Here is a 20,056-nt window from a genome sequence, read left to right on the forward strand (position 1 = left end):
TGTGTGAATATTACCAGAGCTTCTCTATCCATTTGTTTATTGATGAGCACTTAGGTTGTTTCCATCTCTTTGCTATTGTGAGCTACTTCTTTATCTTTTCCTTTTAAATTCAGGATTCTAAAATATTTAACAATATCTGTTAGCTTTGTTTTCTGGTATCTTGGTTGAGGAGGAAATGGATTACTAAGTTGCCATCTTACCCAGAAGTATTAAGGTTCAGAACTTTAGAATTTAGGTTTTTAAAGTCCTCCAGGGGAAGGACTAATCATATATAGAACTTGGTGGAGGAGACCCTTCTAGCGAGGCCTCAAGGTCAGCATTAGTGATTTCAATCTTGGTTTCATCTCTGCCTTCTTTCAGTAAATGAGCAGAAATTTAGAGTGAATTTGCCAAATCAGCTCTGCATAATAAGTGCCGGTATGATGGTATATTCTAATACATTATCTCTTTTCTCCAGGGCTCTCAAGTAACAGAATGAAAATCTTTAAGGTTAAAAATATAGTTAGCTTTATATTATGTTTTCTGATATCACACCAAATCAAACTGAACTAAGGTTTGTTTACATACTTCACCACCTGCTTTATTTCTATGCCTAAATTCAGAAGTTTTCTAAATTTTCACATGGCTTACCTGTTACTAATGATTTAATATTAGAAAATTTCACAAAGGTACACATAGTATATACATGTTAAAATGAGTATCTCTCTAAGAGATTTCCAAATGTATTTGGAAAACCTAATAGTGACTTAGACCACATGAGATTGAGATCATTATAGAGACATGCTGAACACCTGGCACAAGAGGTGCCTGCCTGGTGCCTACAATTCTCAAGTTTCTCTGGTTTGGAAAATTCACTACCCAAGCTCCAGCTTCCAAAATTCTGTTTATATCTTTATTTCTGTCTTTTCTTCCATTCTCTGTGACTTTGAGAGTTTATGTCTTTCTTGTAAATCTTTTTATTTGGGTGGAGTTTATAAAAGGAGCAGAGACTGACGTTTGTTCAGTCACCATGGATAACCACAAGTTCCTTCCTCTAAAAAAGATACTATTAATAAGAGATGCAATAGTGGTAGGAGTAAACACTATATGCCAGGAGCCATGATAAACTCAATGAACATATAATTTAATTTTCAAATTTATTTTACTATCAAGGCTTTTAGGAGATATATCATAATACATTAAATAGTTAAATAATGCTCAAGCCTCCCATGGTACTTATAAGCAATGTTGCTATTGTTGCTGGGTGCTATTTAGATGTCTGTAACTCATAGGAAGTCTATGAACAAAGAATCTGAGCCCTACCTATACTGTGTCATCCTCATCATCTCTGGTATACCTCAGCTCATTGCTATTATCACTGTGTCATTCCATCTAGTTAAGGGTCTTCTTCTCTTTTTCTGACCTTCTACTTTTCCAAGTATGATTTCCTTTTCAATCAAGGGGTCACTATCCTTGCTTCCAAGGAGTATCCTGGCTGTATTTTCTCCAGGACATGTTTGTTCTTTTGGAAGTCCATGGGATAGTCAGTACTCTTATCTAAGGCCACAACTCAAAGGCATTGATTCTTCTTCTATCAATCTTTATTCATTGCTCGACTTTCAGATGTAATTGGAAAGACCATGGTTTGGATCAGGTACACTTCAGTCTTTAAACTGACATCATTGCTCCTTATCACTTAGGAGTGAATATTTCTGTTCCTCTCGACTGTGTTATTTCCTAGTAATCAAAAAGTCGGAATTCCTGGTGACTTGTTCTGGTCCTCTGCTATACTACGAATTTCCTCCAACTTCTCTGAGCTTCAGTCCATTAATTTGTTAAGCAGTGGTAATGATTTCTGATAATTAAAATCATGTTTTATAACAATTATTTTTTAACATGTTAACAGAGATAGACACCACTGTAGTTCTTAATTGCTGCTGTGGAGTCAGCTTTGATGCACTGTGACCTTATGAAGAACAAAATAACCTGTTACCTGGTCCTGTGCCATTTTAAGTTTGTTGATATTTTGGAGTTCATTGCAGTAGTTTTCATGTGTGTGTGTTGTAGCTATTTTCGTCAAATCATTACTGAAAGTATCTTTTCTTTTCATTGGCTTTCTACTTTGCCAAACATAGTGCTCTTTTCAGTTATAGGTGTTTCACAACCATATGTCAAAAATAAGGAATTTGAGATCTACTGTCCTCAGTTCTTAGGAATATTCTGGTGTAAGCCATTGCTCTTATTGATGTGAAGTTGCCTTCAACTCATTAGCTGGGTTTTCAAGGTTGTAAATTGCCCACCTTTGTCTCTCAGAGCAGCTGGTGGAATCAAACCACCAGAGAAGCAAAGTGAAACTCTATATGGTCTACACCACCAGAGCAATTTCGGAATGAATTGTATATATTTTGATATAGAATTTCATCTAAGAATTTGATGTTCTATTAATAGAATGATATTAATTATTTTAAAAAATTGATAAATGAAAGCCTTACCATAATGTCTGGTGTATAAACAGGGATAATCTAAGATTTGAAAGCCTTGATGGCACAGTGGCTAAGTGTTACCTGCAGACTGAAAGGTCAGATACTTGACCTTACTAGCCTCTTTATAGGGGAGCTCTTGCAGTCTAGTGGCAAGATACTGTGCTGTAATCCCAAAGGCACATGGTTCAAGGCCACCAGCTGCTCCGAAGGAAAAAGATGGGCAATCTCCTCCCAAGTGATTAAGTACCTCTGAAAACCCACTGGAGGGTCAGCTATGTGTCGGGCTCAGAATCCACGGTACACAACAACAGCTTTTTTGTAGGAGAAAAATGAGGCAATTGTTTTCCATAAGGATTAAAAAATAAAACCAAATCAAAACCACTATCACCAAGTCAAGTCTCATGTAAGGCAGCCTTTCATTATTCTTCCGAGATTGTGAATCTTCATGGGAGGAGAATGCCTCATTTTTCTCTTGGGGAGCTATCAGTGAATTCCAACCAATGACCTTTTTAATTAGCAGCCAACACACAAAGCACTAAGTCATTAGGGCTCCTGTAAAAATTACAACCTTGGAGATCCTATGGACAGTTCTCTCTCTTCTAAGGATTAGGACATAGGGTTGCTATGAGACTGAATCTACTCAATGGTGATGCTTTGTTTTGTTTGACCATTTTCTTGAAGTTAGACTTTCAAACATTTATTGTTGTTAAGAACCAATGAGTGCCTAATAGGGATCCCGTGTACAACAGAGTGAAATAATGCATTATCTTCACAATTAGTGCTGCGTCTAAACCCATTGTTGTAATCACTTTGTCAATCCATCTTACTGAGAACCTTCCTTTTTTCACCAATCTCTCCTTTACCAAGTGTGATGTCTTTCTCCAAGGACTGGCCTCTCCTGATAATGTAGTGAAAGTGGGTGAGCTGCAGTTTCACCATTATACCTTCTAAGGAACGTTCCATCAGTATGTTCTAAGACAGATTTGATTTTTATTTTAGTAGTCCATGGTATATTCAATATTTTAAAGTCAACTCTTATATGTTATTGTGTGCTGTCGAATTAGAACCAACTTTACAGCTCATCCTCCAGTAGGTTTACAGAAGTAGTTAATTACATGCAAGAAGACTGCTTATCTTTCTGCTGTGGAGCAACTTGTGGATTTGAACCACATATCCAAGTTTTACATGCATATGGGGTGATCAAGAATGTTATGGCTTGGATCAGGTGCACCTCAGTATTTAAAAATGAAATGTCATTATAAAGTAATGCTTTTTAGAGGATTTTAGAGAGGTCCTTTGCAACTGACTTTTTCAATGCAATGCATGCTTTGATTTTTCCATCAGCAGGGAGCTCTTGTGTCTTAGTGGTAAGAAATTGCACTGCCAACCTGAAGTCACATGGTTCAAATCTACCAGCTGCTCTTGAAATATGAGCAGTCTCTGCTTGTGAAATACATTGCCTCTGAAACCCAGCTGAAGTGTCAGATATGAATCAGTTCCAACTCCATGATGTACAATTCCTATAGGCATTGATTGTGGATCTAAGTAAAATGAATTATTGATAACTTCAATCTTCTCTTCATTTATCGTATTTATCATAATGTAAAAAATTATAATTTATCATACTGTGTCTAATTGTGAGACTTTTTGTTTTGTTTATTTTAAGTTGTAAATCATATAAAATTATAGTCTTGAAGTTTTATAACAATAATATCAATAATGTTTCCTTTCTGGAAATGTTGCCCCCTCCAATAGAATGTGGAAATTATTGAACAATATCATTACTGCATGCAAGCAAAATACTGCTGCCCATCACTGAAAGCTAGAACAATACAGAGAATTGCCAGAAGTTCAAGCTGGATTTAGAAGAGGCCATGGTGCCAGGGATATCATTGCTGATATTGCAAATAGATCCTGGCTGAAAGCAAAGAATAGGCTTTATTGACTCTGCTAAGGCATTTGACTGTGAGTATCATAACAAGTTATGACTAACATTGAGAAGAATGGGAATTCCAGAACACTTGACTGTGCTTGTGAGAAACCTATACCTGGACCAAGAGGTGGTTTTGTGAATAGTGCAAGGGAACACTGCATGGTTTAAAATTAGGAAAAGTGTGCATCAGGGTTGTATCTTTTCTGAATTATTTAACTTATATCATGAGCAAATTCTCTGAGAAACTGGACTCTATGAGGAAAAATGTGGCATCAAGATTGGAGGAAGATTCATCAATAACTTTTGTTATTCAGATGATGCAACCTCACTCACTGAAAGTGGGGGGGACTTGAAGCACTTGCTGCAGAAGCTTAAATACTGCAACTTTCCAGATGGATTGCAAACTAATGGCAAGAACTCAAAAATCCATGTCACTAGACCAATAGGATGGAGAAAAGATTGAACAATTGATAATAAATGGAGAAAAGATTGAAACTGTCAATGATTTCATCTTGGATCCCATGGTCATTACACTTGGTACCAGCAGTCAGGAGTATTGCACTGGGAGAGTCTGTAGTCAAGGACCTCTCTAAGTTATTGAGGAAAAATTATGTCAGTTTAAGGACAAAGGTGCACCTGCTTCTCAGTCACTTGTTATGCTTCTGCAAGGTGGACAATGACTAAGGATGCCAGAAGAAGAATTGATGACTTAGAGTTGTGATGTTGGAGAAAAGTGATAAAAATTCCAAAGACTGCCAAAAGAACATACAGATAAGTCTTGGAGAAGGTGCAGCCTAGTACCTCTTTGAGTTAGAGATGATGAAGCTTTGTCTCACTTGCTTTAGCCATGTTGCTAGGAGAGATTATTCCTTGGAGAGGGGCATCATACTTGGTAAGGTGGAGGGGCAACAAAAGAGAGGAAGACTCCACCAAATGTGTTGACCTGGTGACTATGTCAATGGACTTGAATGTGTCAGAGATTGTGAGGATGGCACAGGATAGGGCAATGTTCAGGTTGATTGTTCATAGGGTTGCTATGAATTTTACCGGATTCGACCTCACTTAACCCCCACAACATCACCAAACACCACCGCCATGTGATAAGTCTTATCCTCTTTCATATTGCCTGTATAATAGTTATTTTGTTATTCATTTGGAAAACATTGTATATGCATTTTCCTCTTTGCTCCTAGGATTCTTAACTTGTTACTCACCTTTCAAGACCAACTGAAGTGACATTTCCCCTAAAACACTGTCTTCACTTCCAATCTTTGGAAATATTGGCCATTTACTCTTTGATCTCTACCCCAGACATAAGACTCCATCCATTGCTTGTTCTTTCCCACATCTTCTCCTTTCTACTAACTATAGGCACTAAAGTGCTAACCCAAATCCAAACTGATTGTCACCCAAATCAATTCTAACTCATACTAACCAATTCTATAGAGTAGAATTGTTCTTGAGAATGGTTTTCTTGGCCATAATCTCTGTGCAAATAGATCACCAGGCCTTTTTTATTTCCGGAATAGCACTTGGTGGATTTTGACTTCTAAGCTTCTGTTTTATAGTTGATTGCCCTAAGGATCTGTTGTATTTTGTCCTTATTATTTCTCCTATTTAATGAGTGGGGGGGTGGGGGTACTGAATCAACCCATATCAGGTTCTTGCTCACTTGACAGTTTAGCCCTATAATACTGACTTCAAAGTATTACATGAATGTACCTGAGAGTCAGCCCAGTACTTGCCTGCTTTGGATTTTACTGTAGTCTCTGTTTCTCAATACTGTCTCTTGTGTACAACCACTCTGGAAGGCACTGTGGTGTTTCCTCAAAAAGCTGAACATAAAAATTCTATGTGACCTAGCTATTTCACTGCTAGGAATATACACTGAGAAAATTACATTTAGTGCTTGCTCTCCTGCTAAACTTTGCCACTGCTACTGGATTTAGGTGGATCTCAGATGAGGTCTCATAACAAAAGTTCACAAAGTACTCCTGGGCTTCCCCAAGAAAAAGACTGGAGGCACAGTGTGCTATGTGTTGCACTACTAACCAGAAGTCAACCTTTGGACCATCAGTTGCTCTCTGGTAGAAAGATGAGGCAGAATAGTTAATTAAGGACATATCTCTATGATTATTAGGGGATGTAATGTACAACATTCTTCCAGTTGCCAGCAAGTATATTCAGACTCGGAGACCTCATGTGTTTTACAGTAGAACTGTGCTCCGGAGCATTCTCAGTGGCTAAATTTATAAAAGTGAACCACCAGGTCTTTCTCCTCAGGGGCCTCTGAGTGGACTTGGACCTTTCACTTAGCAGTGGCCTAACTGGAGGTTAATAATTACACAGAGTGCCAAAGGAAATTGGAACACCACTAGGTTCTAGTGGATCAGAGAAAAAGATGATCCTCAACGAGATGGACTGACAGAGTCACTGTTAACCACAGGCTCCAGCATTTCCGGAATGGTGAGTTGGCACAGGATAGGACAAGGTACAGATCTGTTGTTCATAAGGTCCCTATGATCTTAGATGACTCCAGGGCACCCGACAATTGGGTCCAAAATATGTGTTGTTGATTCGGAGCGCCATCTAGCGTCAAAAAGAAACTAAACCATGTTTTAAGAGATCCACTTAAGATGTGTCTGTATGATTTGCCCTCCTCCATCTCTCAAAATGGCCTTTGAAACTCTTAAGAGTATTTTAATACTCTTAGTATTAAGAACATTAATTGTTTAAGTGTTAAAAGTACCATCTTTCATAGTATTTTAATTTTCTTCACTTTTAGATTTTTTAAAAAGCAACAATATATAGTTTCTCTATCATTAATGTTCTTTTTAAATTTTTTTTAAAATTATTATTATTAATTTCAATGAACATCTACAGAGATTTTGGAATTCCATTCATTAATTGTTGCACTTTTCTCCCCACCCACCCCAACCCTCAGTTCCCTCCTCTCCTTGAAAAGCAAAATAAACTCCTTCTTTTGTACACAATCCCCTCCCCCACCCCGCACATCCACGCCCCCACCCCAAGTATACTCCACTCACTCTGCAACCCTCATTCCGGACTCTTATGATTATTAATGTTCTTAAATGCATCAAAGTAATTTGAAAACAAGCTTGAGGAACATGACGTCTATTAACTCATACCTGAGTTTCTAGTGCCACAGGGGAGTTCTGGTGGCCTAATGATAAGGAGTTGCGTTGTAGCTCAAAGGTCTGCAGTTTGAATCCAACAGCTGCTCTGAGGGACAAAGATGGGTGGTCTTCTCACATGTGATTTATAGCCTCTGAAAACCCATTGGAAGATCAGTTATGTGCTGGTTCCTACTTGAAGCCACCTTTCAGATGCCACTTACACAGTTTTGATGGCATCTCCACAATGTTAGGTAAACAGGTTTTACAATGCTCTCTAATATTCCCCATCCACTTATTGAGCTACCTATTCTGTCCTCTGAAGGGTTTGCAGAAGCACTGTGAGGGCGTGTCAGGGATTAAAGGTACAGAAATTTCTGTTTTAGCCTCTAGTACTCAAGGGCTTGTGAAATGCTTTGACCCAAGTCCAAGGGCACTATTGTTGTCCAATTTGCCTGCAGAATTTGAAAAGGAACAAGAAGTTGCCCTGGGTTATGTGTAGAGCTGTTTTGCAGGGAACTAACTATAAAATGTAAAAGGCCAGTCTTATTTATGCTGCACATTTCCTAAATTTTCTTTCTGCCTGCTTTTTTTTTTCAGGTTAGGCTGAGCTAGCCATCTTCTGGTGGATGGGATGTCATATTCTTTACAGGCAAGCCATGCCCATTGTGAGACCACCTCATCCCTGGATAAGCTGGAAGATGCAGTTTTAATGACTCCCAGTGGGCGCCTGTAACAGGGATTTGTGCATATTAGGTTGAACACAAGCACAAACAACAGTTGCCACTGAGTTTATTCCAACTACTGACCCCATTTTGTCAGAGTCCTCCACAGGGTTTCCAGTTGCTAGTATTGGGGAAATAAATAACCAAGGCTTACTTCCAAGCCTTACAGACTTGAATCTCCAATCTTTCAGTTAGTGGTCACTTGTTAACCATTTGCACCATTCAAGGAATTATCTAAATTCCAAAGTGTACAGAATCCTCCTCTAGTATGATACAAGTAAACAAGAGAGGACGATTTAGCCCTATATCTGCCAGAGAAACACCTCTCACTTTCTTTTGTGTGCATCTTTTGTAATCTCCAGCCTTATTAGTGCCTTTTGACAATGATATTCTGCTCTATATATTTGACTTTGTCCACCAGTGTTTCCAGGGCCTGAGGAAGGTGACACAAAAGAAAAAGACCAAAACTGTAGTACTCATGATGCTTATAAATATACAATCACACAATAGGATGCACTGCAGTATTTTAAATCTGTCCTCAATTTATTGCTAGTTGTTCTAGTACTTTGGATTTAACTGTGGTGCCAACTGACTGGAAGAGATCGATATTTGTTCCTATCCCAAAGAAAGGCGACCCAACCAAATGTGGAAACTACAGAACAATTTCACTGATTTCACATGCAAGCAAGATTTTACTGAAAATTATCCAAAAACGACTGGAACAGCACATCAACAGAGAACTACCAGAAGTCCAGGCTGGTTTCAGAAGGGGTCGTGGTACTAGAGATATTGTAGCTGATGTTAGATGGATCTTGGCTGAAAGCAGGGAATACCAGAGGAATGTCTATCTGTGTTTCATTGACTATGCAAAGGCATTTGACTGTGTAGATCATAACAAACTGTGGCTGACTGTGAGAAGAATGGGAATCCCAGAACACTTGATCGTTCTAATGCGAAACTTAAACTTGGACCAGGAGGCAGTCATCAGAACAGAGCAAGGGAACACTGCATGGTTCAAAATTGGGAAGGGCGTACATCAGGGATGCATCCTATCTCCATACCTTTTCAACCTATATGCAGAACAGATTATCCGGGAGGCGGGGCTCTATGAGGAGAAATGTGGGGCCAAGATTGGTGGACGATTTATCAACAATCTGCGTTATGCGGATGACACAACCCTGCTTGCTGAAACTGAGGAGGACCTGAAGCGCCTGCTGCAGAGTGTCAAGGACTGCAGCCCACAATATGGATTGAGGCTCAATGTCAAGAAGACAAAGATTCTCACCACTGGACCAATTGGCAGCATCAGGATGGATGGTGAAGAGATTGAGATTGTACACAACTTTAGTTTGCTTGGCTCCATAGTCAACAGTCTTGGCACCAGCAGCCAGGAAATTAAAAGGCGCATTGCCATGGGAAAATCTGCTGTTAGGGACCTCTCCAAAGTGCTGAAGAGCAGTGATGTCTCTCTGGAGACTAAGGTGCGTCTGATACAGGCCATGGTCTTTGCAATCACCTGTTATGCATCAGAGAGTTGGACAATAACCAAGGAGGATAGAAGGAGAACTGATGCCTTTGAGCTGTGGTGCTGGAGAAGAGTATTGAGAATACCATGGACTGCTAGGAAAACAAATAGATTTGTCCTGGAGAGGGTTAGACCGGGTGGCTCCTTGGAGGCAAGGATTCTGAGGCTCCGTCTAACTTACTTTGGACATGTAGTGAGGAGAGACCGGTCCTTCGAGAGGGACATCATGCTTGGGAGGGTGGAGTGATGGCGCAGGAGAGGAAGGCCCTCTATGAGGTGGATTGATTCAGTGACTGGGATAATTGGGATGGGAGTGTCAGAGACAGTGCGATTGGCACAGGACAGAACGGAGTTTAGGGCTGTTGTACATAGGGTCGCTATGAGTCGCAGGCGACTCGACGGCACATAACAAGAACCACAACAACATTAAGATCACACTTTTCATCTCATGGCAGTCCTAGAGTATCTAAGGTAAAGACCAAAGGGTTAGTATTTTCTAATTTTCAAATTAACTTCTAAAAATTCCAATTCACAAATGAGCACTTTGGCTAGTGTAGCTAATCAAATGTCAAAAGTATAATTTTTAAAAAGTCAATAATGTAAAAAAAAGAAAAGTTAAAAAAAGTCAATAATGTGACTATTATGCTTGCTTGTGTCAAAACAAGATGTACCTTATTAATGAAGGAAAAAAGTGGATAGTAAATTGAGATCAAGAAGGATGCAGCTGACAGAAATGTGTACTTCATCAGGGAAAGAACACTGGAAGAAGACTGCTAAATGAACCAATATCTGAATTACTGTGCTAACTCAAATGCTTGCATTTCTCTAGTGATTGGAATCCACCAGTAGCTCTTAGGAAGAAAAAGATATAGGCAATCTGTTCTTCAGTTTACAACCTTAAAAATCTAAGGGATGATCAGCTTTGAGTTGGCAACTCAGTGGCAGAGTTAAATTTTGAGTTCTTCTAATGGAAAGAATTCATTTGCCTCCAGTGAGCAAAAATTCATAATAATTTATTACTGTCTGATAAGTGAACATTTATTTTTATGTAATCTGAGCTTAATTAGAATAATGACCCCAAGTTACCCTTCCTTACAGTCGTGCTGTCCAAGAGCGTAGTCACACGTGGCAAAGGAGCACTTGAAATGTGACTAGTTTGAACTGAAATAATCTAAAAATGGAAATTGTATTTTAGACTTAGAAGATGTAGCATTAAAGAAAATGAGAAACATATAATTTTTAGAAGTAGTGATTATACATTGAAGTGATAATGTTTTGCATAATTACTGAGTTAAAATAATTTAAACTGCATTAACTTCCTTTTTAGCTTTTTTGATGTGACTATTGGTTGAAAATTACATAGGTGACTCACATTCTAATTTACTGTTGTGTGTTGGCCTAAAGCATGAGATGACTGGCGGAATTTTTAGCCAATACTCTAATACAATCTCAAAGGACATGCAGTAGTATTTTTGCCTTGGTTCTAAGTTTTGAGTAACTTTTGGATAGTTTCCTCCACACCAAATAGAGGGATCTTGAGAAAGGTTGGAATCCTTGGATGGTGCAAATACTTGACTTGCTCGGTTGCTAAACAAAAGGCTAAAGATATCTGCCCACTCAGAAGTTCTTTGGAAGAAAGGCCTGGTAATCTACTGCTGAAAAGTAAACCACCAAAACCATAAGATGGAATTAATGAAATGGCAAGTCCTTGGTTTGTTTTGATTAGTTCCCCTGATGACTTTAAGGCTGCATTTTAGAATTTGTATATAGACAGATTGATTGTAAATCATGATGTGCATGATTTATATTTTGGCACACTGATAGTAAAGGGAGAGTCAATGCCCTTGTAATTAAGACTTTACGTAACTATTTTGCTGATGGATATTTCTATTAACCAACTTTCACATGAGGAGGAAACTTATATGAGAATCAGAGGGAAGTGGCACTCATTTTCATTTTAAAGAGCAAAACATGTTAGGATAATAAAGAGATGTCAACTATTTATATGCTGTGAATAACGTCTTACAATTCCTAACAGAATAGTCTAACACACTAATGGATAACCAGTGTAAGGTGTTTTTTAAGGCTGCTAATTCACCCATCACTAATCTTATTAGGTTGTTAATTCCCAGAGGGCATGGTTGGTGGCAGTCACTGTTTACAAAAGCTGAATAAATGCTATTCAGTGAAACCTCAGGGGTGATTCTTAGGTTAAAAGAAGATACCCCATTTTTGATTTATAACTGGGCATAATTTTAAAGTCCCTGTTGACTGTACCACAATTAAGACCAGTATATTTAAGTAACATTTTCTCCTATAGACACATAGATGAACAGGAATTTCTAATGCATTAGAATATTTCATTGGTCTCCAAATATAAGTATATAATTACATTAAGTATATAAGTAGAACATTCATTTAATATTTTCTCTTAAAAGAAATTGTCAACTGCTTGTGACAAAAGGGCAAGAAATGAAATAGCAACTCTAAAGTACCAAAGCAAACTTCATTCTAGAACACAGATGTTCATTTTGGAAGAGGATATGAATGAGTGCTGTTAGTCTCATCCACAAGTGGTAAGTAATTGTTCATGTCTTCTAGTATTTCCACTCTATTTTTACTTGACACTTCTTATCAATGGTTTTCTAGTTCAAATCTATGGTGCCTCTTCTAACTCAAACATATGCTTTCTGAAAGTTAGTAATTTTATTACTAACTATAGATTCAAGTTCCCAGGTAAAGAACGTTCTTTTATGACGTGTAAAATCTTCTCACTGTAAGGAATCGAGAATTTTGATGGACTGAAATGAATTTCTGTATTTCAGGATACAATAGGAAATTTAAAAAAAAAACCAAAAAACAAACAACAACCAACAACCAACAAAACACCGAACAAATAAAAAAACACAGAACCAACACGACTTCTTATTTTGATAACATGTCTCAATGTCTAGTGCCTAGTCCATTGAGGATTCTTTGAAGTCTTGGAAGGGGGTAGTCTCTCTTATTACCCCTATTCTTGTGGGCCAGAGACCCCTAGGGAGGACCCTAAGAGCTTTTTTATAAACAGCCCAATTTTTCGCCTTTGGAGAACTGAAAAGGCTGCCCCGCCCCCATGTGTGAAAAGCCGGATTTGATAGAGTTTAAATGTCTTCCCATCAAAGATTTAAATCCCTAACCCCTTACCATCCATGACCACCCCCTCAAGGGTGTTATAGCCCCTCTCATCTCACCCTAATAGCTTTGGACTGGTCCCGGAATCCCTGTTCCAGTCCACAGCTCCTGTGGGTCTGTACTCAGAATTCACAGAGGTGCTGTGTTACTTCCCTTGCGAAGAAACAAAATTATTGAGAAACTTTAGGTGGGAAGCATTCCCTTTTTGTGCCGATGAGAAGGGAAGCATGTGCCCAAACATCCCTGGGAAAAAGAACTTTCGGGGGCAAAGGAGTGAACAGGTAATTTAGAAGAAAAACAGAAAGTGGTCTCTCATCACCCTGGACTTCTCAAAGAGTTGGGGGAATTGAGGACTCCTGGACGCGTTGTATTTGTAGCTGGGAAGAAAAGAACTGAACAGCATGAAGCCTGAGACTTCTAGGATCCATTCTCGACCAAACCCGGGTGATTTGGTGCAAGGGATTTTGAGATTTTCCCCTTTTTTTGAGGTGTAACAAACACAACTTGGGCGCATCGCAGCGGCTCAGAGCTTGCCAGCCAGGCGGGCGACCGGAGCACCAATCAGCGCGCGCCTGCGCTCTATATATACGGCGGCCCGGGCCCAGATCCTTTCCATCGCTTCTCTGCTACTTGTACTCTAGTACGAAATCCTCGTCATGTCGGAGACTGCTCCTGCTGCCCCCGCGGCTGCGCCCCCAGCGGAAAAGACCCCTGTGAAGAAGAAGGCTCCCAAAAAGCCGGCTGGAGCGCGTCGCAAGGCGTCCGGGCCTCCGGTGTCCGAGCTTATCACCAAGGCAGTGGCCGCCTCTAAGGAGCGCAGTGGTGTATCCTTGGCTGCGCTTAAGAAAGCGTTGGCAGCTGCTGGCTATGATGTGGAAAAGAACAACAGCCGCATCAAGTTGGGCCTGAAGAGCCTGGTGAGCAAGGGCACTCTGGTCCAGACCAAGGGTACCGGTGCTTCTGGTTCCTTCAAGCTCAACAAGAAGGCAGGTTCCGGTGAGGCCAAGCCCAAAGCCAAGAAAGCCGGCGCAGCCAAGGCTAAGAAGTCTGGTGCGAAGAAGGTTAAAAAGGCAGCGGGAACGGCCACCCCAAAGAAAACTGCCAAGAAGACCCCGAAAAAGGCGAAAAAGCCAGCGGCTGCTGCTGTGGCCAAAAAAGTGGCTAAGAGTCCCAAGAAGGCTAAGGCCGCCAAGCCGAAGAAAGCCAAAAGCGCAGCCAAGGCTGTGAAGCCTAAAGCAGCTAAGCCCAAGGTTGCAAAACCTAAGAAGGCAGCACCCAAAAAGAAGTAGGTTGTTCCGAACACCTGCTTTAAAAACCCAAAAGGCTCTTTTCAGAGCCACCACATACTTCAGAAAAAGAGCTTTAGCATTTACAATTCTACCCTTAACATTTTATTCTTAGGGGGTGGAAAAGAGGGTACGGTGGTTGCCTCGCTCGGGACTCCACGCTTGCGCATTCTTAGTTCGCTTCCTGGTCGGAGAGGTTCCTAGGCTCAGCTCCTGGTGTACTCAGGATATCCGCCAGCTACGCCCCACTCCGGTGAAGAGCAAAACAAGTTGAGTTGATCTAGTTTTTAGGAATTATGTCCGGATTGGGTTGAAATACCATTCAAAAGTCCCGCCCTGCGCGCGGGTTGGCCCGCATTTCCAGCCCATGATTTCCCTCCTGTATTTAATTGGACAGTGATCGGCTTCTTGCCTAGTCTTTTCTGTTTCCCCCCCTTTACTTGAACGTTTACTTTCTTTTGCGTTTGTGGCTGAGATGTGTGGGCGTCCTGGCGCTTTAAATGTTCTCCAAAGTCAAGTTGATGTCTCTTGGAGTGCTTGGCAACGTCTTGCCTGAGAGACAAGTGGGTGGGGAAGCCTTTGTCCTTCATTCTAGTTTTTTGTAGTGACATAAAAGGAATCTTTAAGCAGCAAGGACAAGGTCCCTTTCCCGACGGTGAGACTTTTCTTTTTCGTAGCACGTAGATTTTGGCACTAGTGTGGATTTGCGGGTATCAAAACCAGAACTTCTAAGCGGCCATTTTGTCCTGTCTGGCAGTCACGATGCACATTTTAACGGTTTTAACATCTGAAAACTGAGGTTACTTCAAAGGCTTTTTTATACTCTGCATGTTTCCACTCGAAAGTGTTGGCCTACCTGCAAATAGGAATATAATTTCTACAAGAAGTACATTGGTATTTTTTCTATCAACGACATTTCTGGTTTCAAAAAGTGCAGCTCTGCTTTTTGTTCCAACGGGCACACATTTTCTTGTAGCCCAAGCTCAGGACCAGAGCTCAAGAGACTTCGAGTTTAGTTCTTTACTCCTTACCTAAGGAAGAGTCTAGAGTAGAGTAACCCTGTAAATCTTGTCCTGACTCCAGTTTTGCCCTGCCCTACTGCAAAGGAATTTAAGCATTTTCTTTTTATCTCATGAGGACTTTCCTCTCTTTCACCTACCTTCTGTGATTCCCAGCATAATGCCTCTTGTTAAGGACTGATTTATCCTGAAAATATGCCCAAAGTGAGATAAAGTTTTACTTGCTTTGTCTTGAAGGAGCATTCTGGTTATGCGTCCTTTAAGACAAACTTGTTTGTCCTTTTGACATTCAGTCTATGGGATGGTCAATACTTTGTCAACACCACAGTGCAAAGGCATATCCTTGTTCATTGACCAACTTTCAAATGAATAAGAAACAACTGAAAATAGCATAGTTTGGGTCAGGCTCATCTTACTCTTTAAACTGACATCCTTGCTCTTTTGCATTTTAGAGAGGTCCTTGACAGAAGATTTTTCTCAATGCAACAAGAAATCTTGATTTCTTGGCTGCTGCTTGTAGATCTAAATAAAATTAAATCATTGACAACTCCAATCTGTCCTACATCTATCATGATGTTGGCTATTGATCCAGAACTGACAATTTTTATTTTCTTGATGTTGAAGTGTAACCCATATTGAATGCTTGTATCTTCTGCATCAAGTACTTCAAAGTACTTCACTTTCTGCAAGCAAGGTTGTGTCCTCTGCATAATACACAGCTTGTTAATGAGTCTTCCTTCAGTCCTGATGCCCTCTTCTTCATATAGCCCAACTTCTTGAATTATTTGCTCAGCATACAGATTCAATAGGTATGGAGAAAAGATACAACCTTGAAGCACACTTTTCTTAATTTTAAATCATGCAGTATTCACTTCGGGTTGTAAAATTGCTTCTCGGTCTATGTAGTTTTCACATGAGAACAATTAAGTGTTCTGGAATTTTCATACTAGCCATAATTTGTTATGATCCATACAATAAAATACTTTTACTAATCAATAAAATACACATAAATATCTTTCTGGTATTCTCTGCTTTCGGCCAAGATCTGATCCATCAGTTATCAGAGATATCCTTCATTCCACTGCCTCTTCTGAATCCAACTTGAATTTCTGGCAGTTCTCTGTTGATACATGGTTCCAGCCATTTTTAAATCATTTTCAGCAAGATTTTACTTGCATGTAGTATTAATGATATTGAGTTTGAGCATGACAGACATAATAAGCATGGTTCAGGTTAGAGTAAGATTCAGATCTGTTGTTCATAGGGTCACCTATTAGTTGCAGTGGACTTGACTGTACTTAACATCACTAACAACAACCCTTTAAAAAATCTTAAATAAGAAAGACACACACACATTATCTTATATTTTCTTGTAGGGATTTTGTGATACTTATTTTACATTAAAAATAACAGCCTTCCGTACTTTGATATTAAGTGTAATTTATTATTCAACCTCCTATGTTCCCGCCCCCCCCCATTATTGACAAATTCCTTTGCTCTGAGATGAGCAGCTAAGACTACATTCCATGGACGCTCTCTCTTTCCTTGCCTTAAAACTCTGAACTCCCTCACAGCTGACACTCAAGCAGGTTTTCAGAGGCTGTAGGTTGTGAGCAAACGGCTCTTATTTTTTAAAAAAATTTTATTTGAACCAGTTACCTTTGAGTGCAACTCCTTAACTTTTAGGCTATCAGAATTACCTCATTCCTCTGGATGGTACACTAATTCTCATCTGTGGATTCTGTTCTTTGATCTCTTTCTAGTGGCTCCTAAACTGAGATTGCTCTGCTTTAAATGCTTTCTCCAACATTAAGGAAAAAAACCACACAAAAAAACAACACAAACCTGACTTATTGCTACTCAATGATAGAATGATCTCCCAGCTTTCAATGTCCTTATGAAGTTGCACTGTTAACTCAGAGGTGGTACCTCTCTGATGATTTGAATCTACTATCTGCTCCACCAGAGAAAGATGGCCATTCTCCTGTGCAATATACTGCTTCAGAAAACCTACTGAAGAGTCAGCTCAGAGTAGCTTTTGACTTGACCATGATGAATAGTGAATAGTCAATGATGGAATGATTAATAGCTGAGGTGTCCTAACACTTTAAATAGTTGGTAGGACTAATTCAACCTCTCATTGCTGTTTTTCATCATTTTCTTGTATGTTTGTTTTATTACTTATTTTGTCCCATCTGTATTTTATGAAGCTTCTACTTCCTAACCCTTTTATACATAAAACTCTCAACAAGCTATTGGTAGTTGTTGGGATTATGTTAAATTATAAACTAATTTAGCATGAAATAACTATTAAGATGATGACAATAATTCTCATATTCAAGAATATTTTATGTATTTCTTTTTTGTTCTAATTTAGTATTCTGTATTTGAGAGTTTATATTATTTCCACATCTTTATCTTTCTTATATATTTTATCTCTTTATTGTTATTGGAAGGGAGTTCTGGTGGCATAGTGATAAAGAACTGTGCTGCCAATCTGAAGGTAGACAGTTTGAATCCACCAACTGTTCCTTGAAAGAAAGATGGATCATTTCCTCACATGTAATTAATTACTTCTGAAAATGCATTGGAGGATTAGCTATGGGTTGTTTCTAGCTTGATGTTACATAACAACAACAATGGCATTGTTATTGGAACTGAACATAGGATAATTTTAGGTTCTTTGATGTGCAACATACTATAAAGTAAACTTTAGAACTTTCAGTTAAAAGTAAATTAGTAATCTATGGGAAAATTCTTGGAAGTAGTAGTGGCATCCATTTCCATAAATAGCTTGCCTCTGGAAACCCTATGCACCTGGAGAAAGGATGAAAGTCACGTAGCCAAGTGTTGAGGACTTTCATTCATAGGGTCGCTATGAGTCACCTACGACTCGATGGCACTTAACAACAACATAGGAAAACACTGTCCATAGCATTATATAGTGAGCACAAATGGAAGTCAGGTAATTTAAAACCAATTAGAAGTTACTTAAGAAAGGAAAAAAAGAAAACTATGAAGATAATATTAATTGTACTAGTGTTATATATTTAGTTAATTTAGAATATGTCATAGAGGGAGCTCTGGTGGTCTAGTGATAAGAAGCTGAACTATAAAGGCATGCGGTTCAAATCCACCAGCTGCTCCATGGGAGAAGGATGGGTAATCTCCCCCCATGCGACCACCAGAGGGTCTCCATGAGTTGGTTATAGGACTCAATGGTACACAGCAACAAAAACATATGCCATATAATTTCAGACATAAACTCAGAGTCAAGATTATCTGACATATTTAACTTTTCTCCCTCTCATACTGTGTCTTCAGAATGTGATGTATATTTTACATCTTAAGTTTCATTAGCCCATTTCAAATGATAAATTAATCCTGAGTGGCTTGTGGTTGTCACATTTACTGCCCTTGAGTCCACTGGTTTCTAATGAGACTGCCCCATCTTTATCCCAAGGATCTGGTGGTGGATTTGAATCACCAAACATTTTAAATGCTGGTATGCCACCTGGGCTTCTTGTGGTCACTGTATTGGTGTGCAACTAAAAAAAAAACCCGAAACCAACAGACATTTTTTTAAATCTCAAATATACAGCTGATTTCCTCAGTATCAAACATCTCTTGATTTCTTGACTGCTACTTTAATGGATCAGAGAGTTGGACAATGACTAGGGAGGATAGAAGGAGAATTGATGCCTTTGAGCTTTGATGTTGGAGAAGGGTATTGAGGGTACCATGGACTGCTAAGAAAACAAACAGATTCATCCTTGAGAGGGTTAAACGGGGCTGCTCTTTGGAGGTAAGGATTCTGGGGCTTCTTCTGACATACTTTGGTCATGTTGTAAGGAGAGACCAGTCCTTGGAGAAGGACATCATGCTTGTGAGGGTGGAGGGCAGGCGCAGGGGGGTAAGGCCCTCTAGGAGGTGGATTGATTCGGTGACTGGAGTGATCGGGATTGGTGTGTCAGAGACAGTGAGATTAGCACAGAACAGAGCAGAGTTTAGGGCTGTTGTAAATAGGGCTGCTATGAGTCGCAAGCGACTTGACGGGCACATAACAACAACAACAACACAACTTTAATGGATGCTGATTGTGGATCTAAGCAAAACTAAATTATTGACAACTTTGATCTTTTCATTTTTAACAAGATTGCCTATTATCTCAGTGGTGAAAACGTTTGTTTTCTTGATGTTACATTTCATGAAGAGGTAACCCATACTGATGTTGTGGTCTTTAACTTTCTGCACTGTCAAGTCTTCTTTATTTTCTGCAAGAAAGCTTGTGTTATTTGCAGGATGCAGATTGTTGATGAGTCTTTCACCAATCCTGATGCTACATTCTTCTTCATATAGTCCAGATAATCTAATTGAAACATTCCTAAATGATAAGTATATTTACACCTTACACTTATGTCTCTTTTCTTCTTTAGATACTTCCTAACCCATCCATTTACTTTATCTTAACATCATTCCTAAAGATTAAGCAGGAGTAAAATCAACCCAAATAATAATTTCTCTAAGTTCCTTTAAGCCTCTTATGAATGCTCTTTGGCATCTTAGTCTAGTGAGTTGACATACTTTCAATCAATTCTAACGTTGAATGTTTCCTTGAAACATAATTTCTTTAGATGTAGATATCTTTGACTTTTCTGTTAAATGTATTCTTCAAAACAAATACATAGATACACATACACACTCATATATACTTAGATATCTATGTCCATCCTTATGTAGTAAGGATGGAGGGAGAGATTATTTGCAGACAGTTAAACATTATTATTATTATTATTAT

At 39.2% G+C, this 20,056-nt stretch overlaps 2 protein-coding genes across 2 annotated transcripts in view; one reads left to right on the plus strand and one right to left on the minus strand.

Moving 5' to 3' along the window:
* The window catches only part of LOC102854814, a 96,181-nt gene that overhangs the window by 40,982 nt on the left and 35,143 nt on the right, over window positions 1–20,056 (minus strand). The window lies entirely within an intron of this gene.
* On the plus strand, window positions 13,610–14,242 carry LOC102854415 (histone H1.2-like). The gene has a single exon (XM_006888636.1). The coding sequence runs from the start codon at window positions 13,610–13,612 to the stop codon at window positions 14,240–14,242; it is 633 nt and encodes a 210-aa protein (XP_006888698.1).

The sequence above is a fragment of the Elephantulus edwardii genome, unplaced genomic scaffold (genome assembly GCF_000299155.1).
Source record: "Elephantulus edwardii isolate Elephantulus edwardi_28Jun2011 unplaced genomic scaffold, EleEdw1.0 scaffold00070, whole genome shotgun sequence".
NCBI classification, from domain to species: domain Eukaryota; kingdom Metazoa; phylum Chordata; class Mammalia; order Macroscelidea; family Macroscelididae; genus Elephantulus; species Elephantulus edwardii.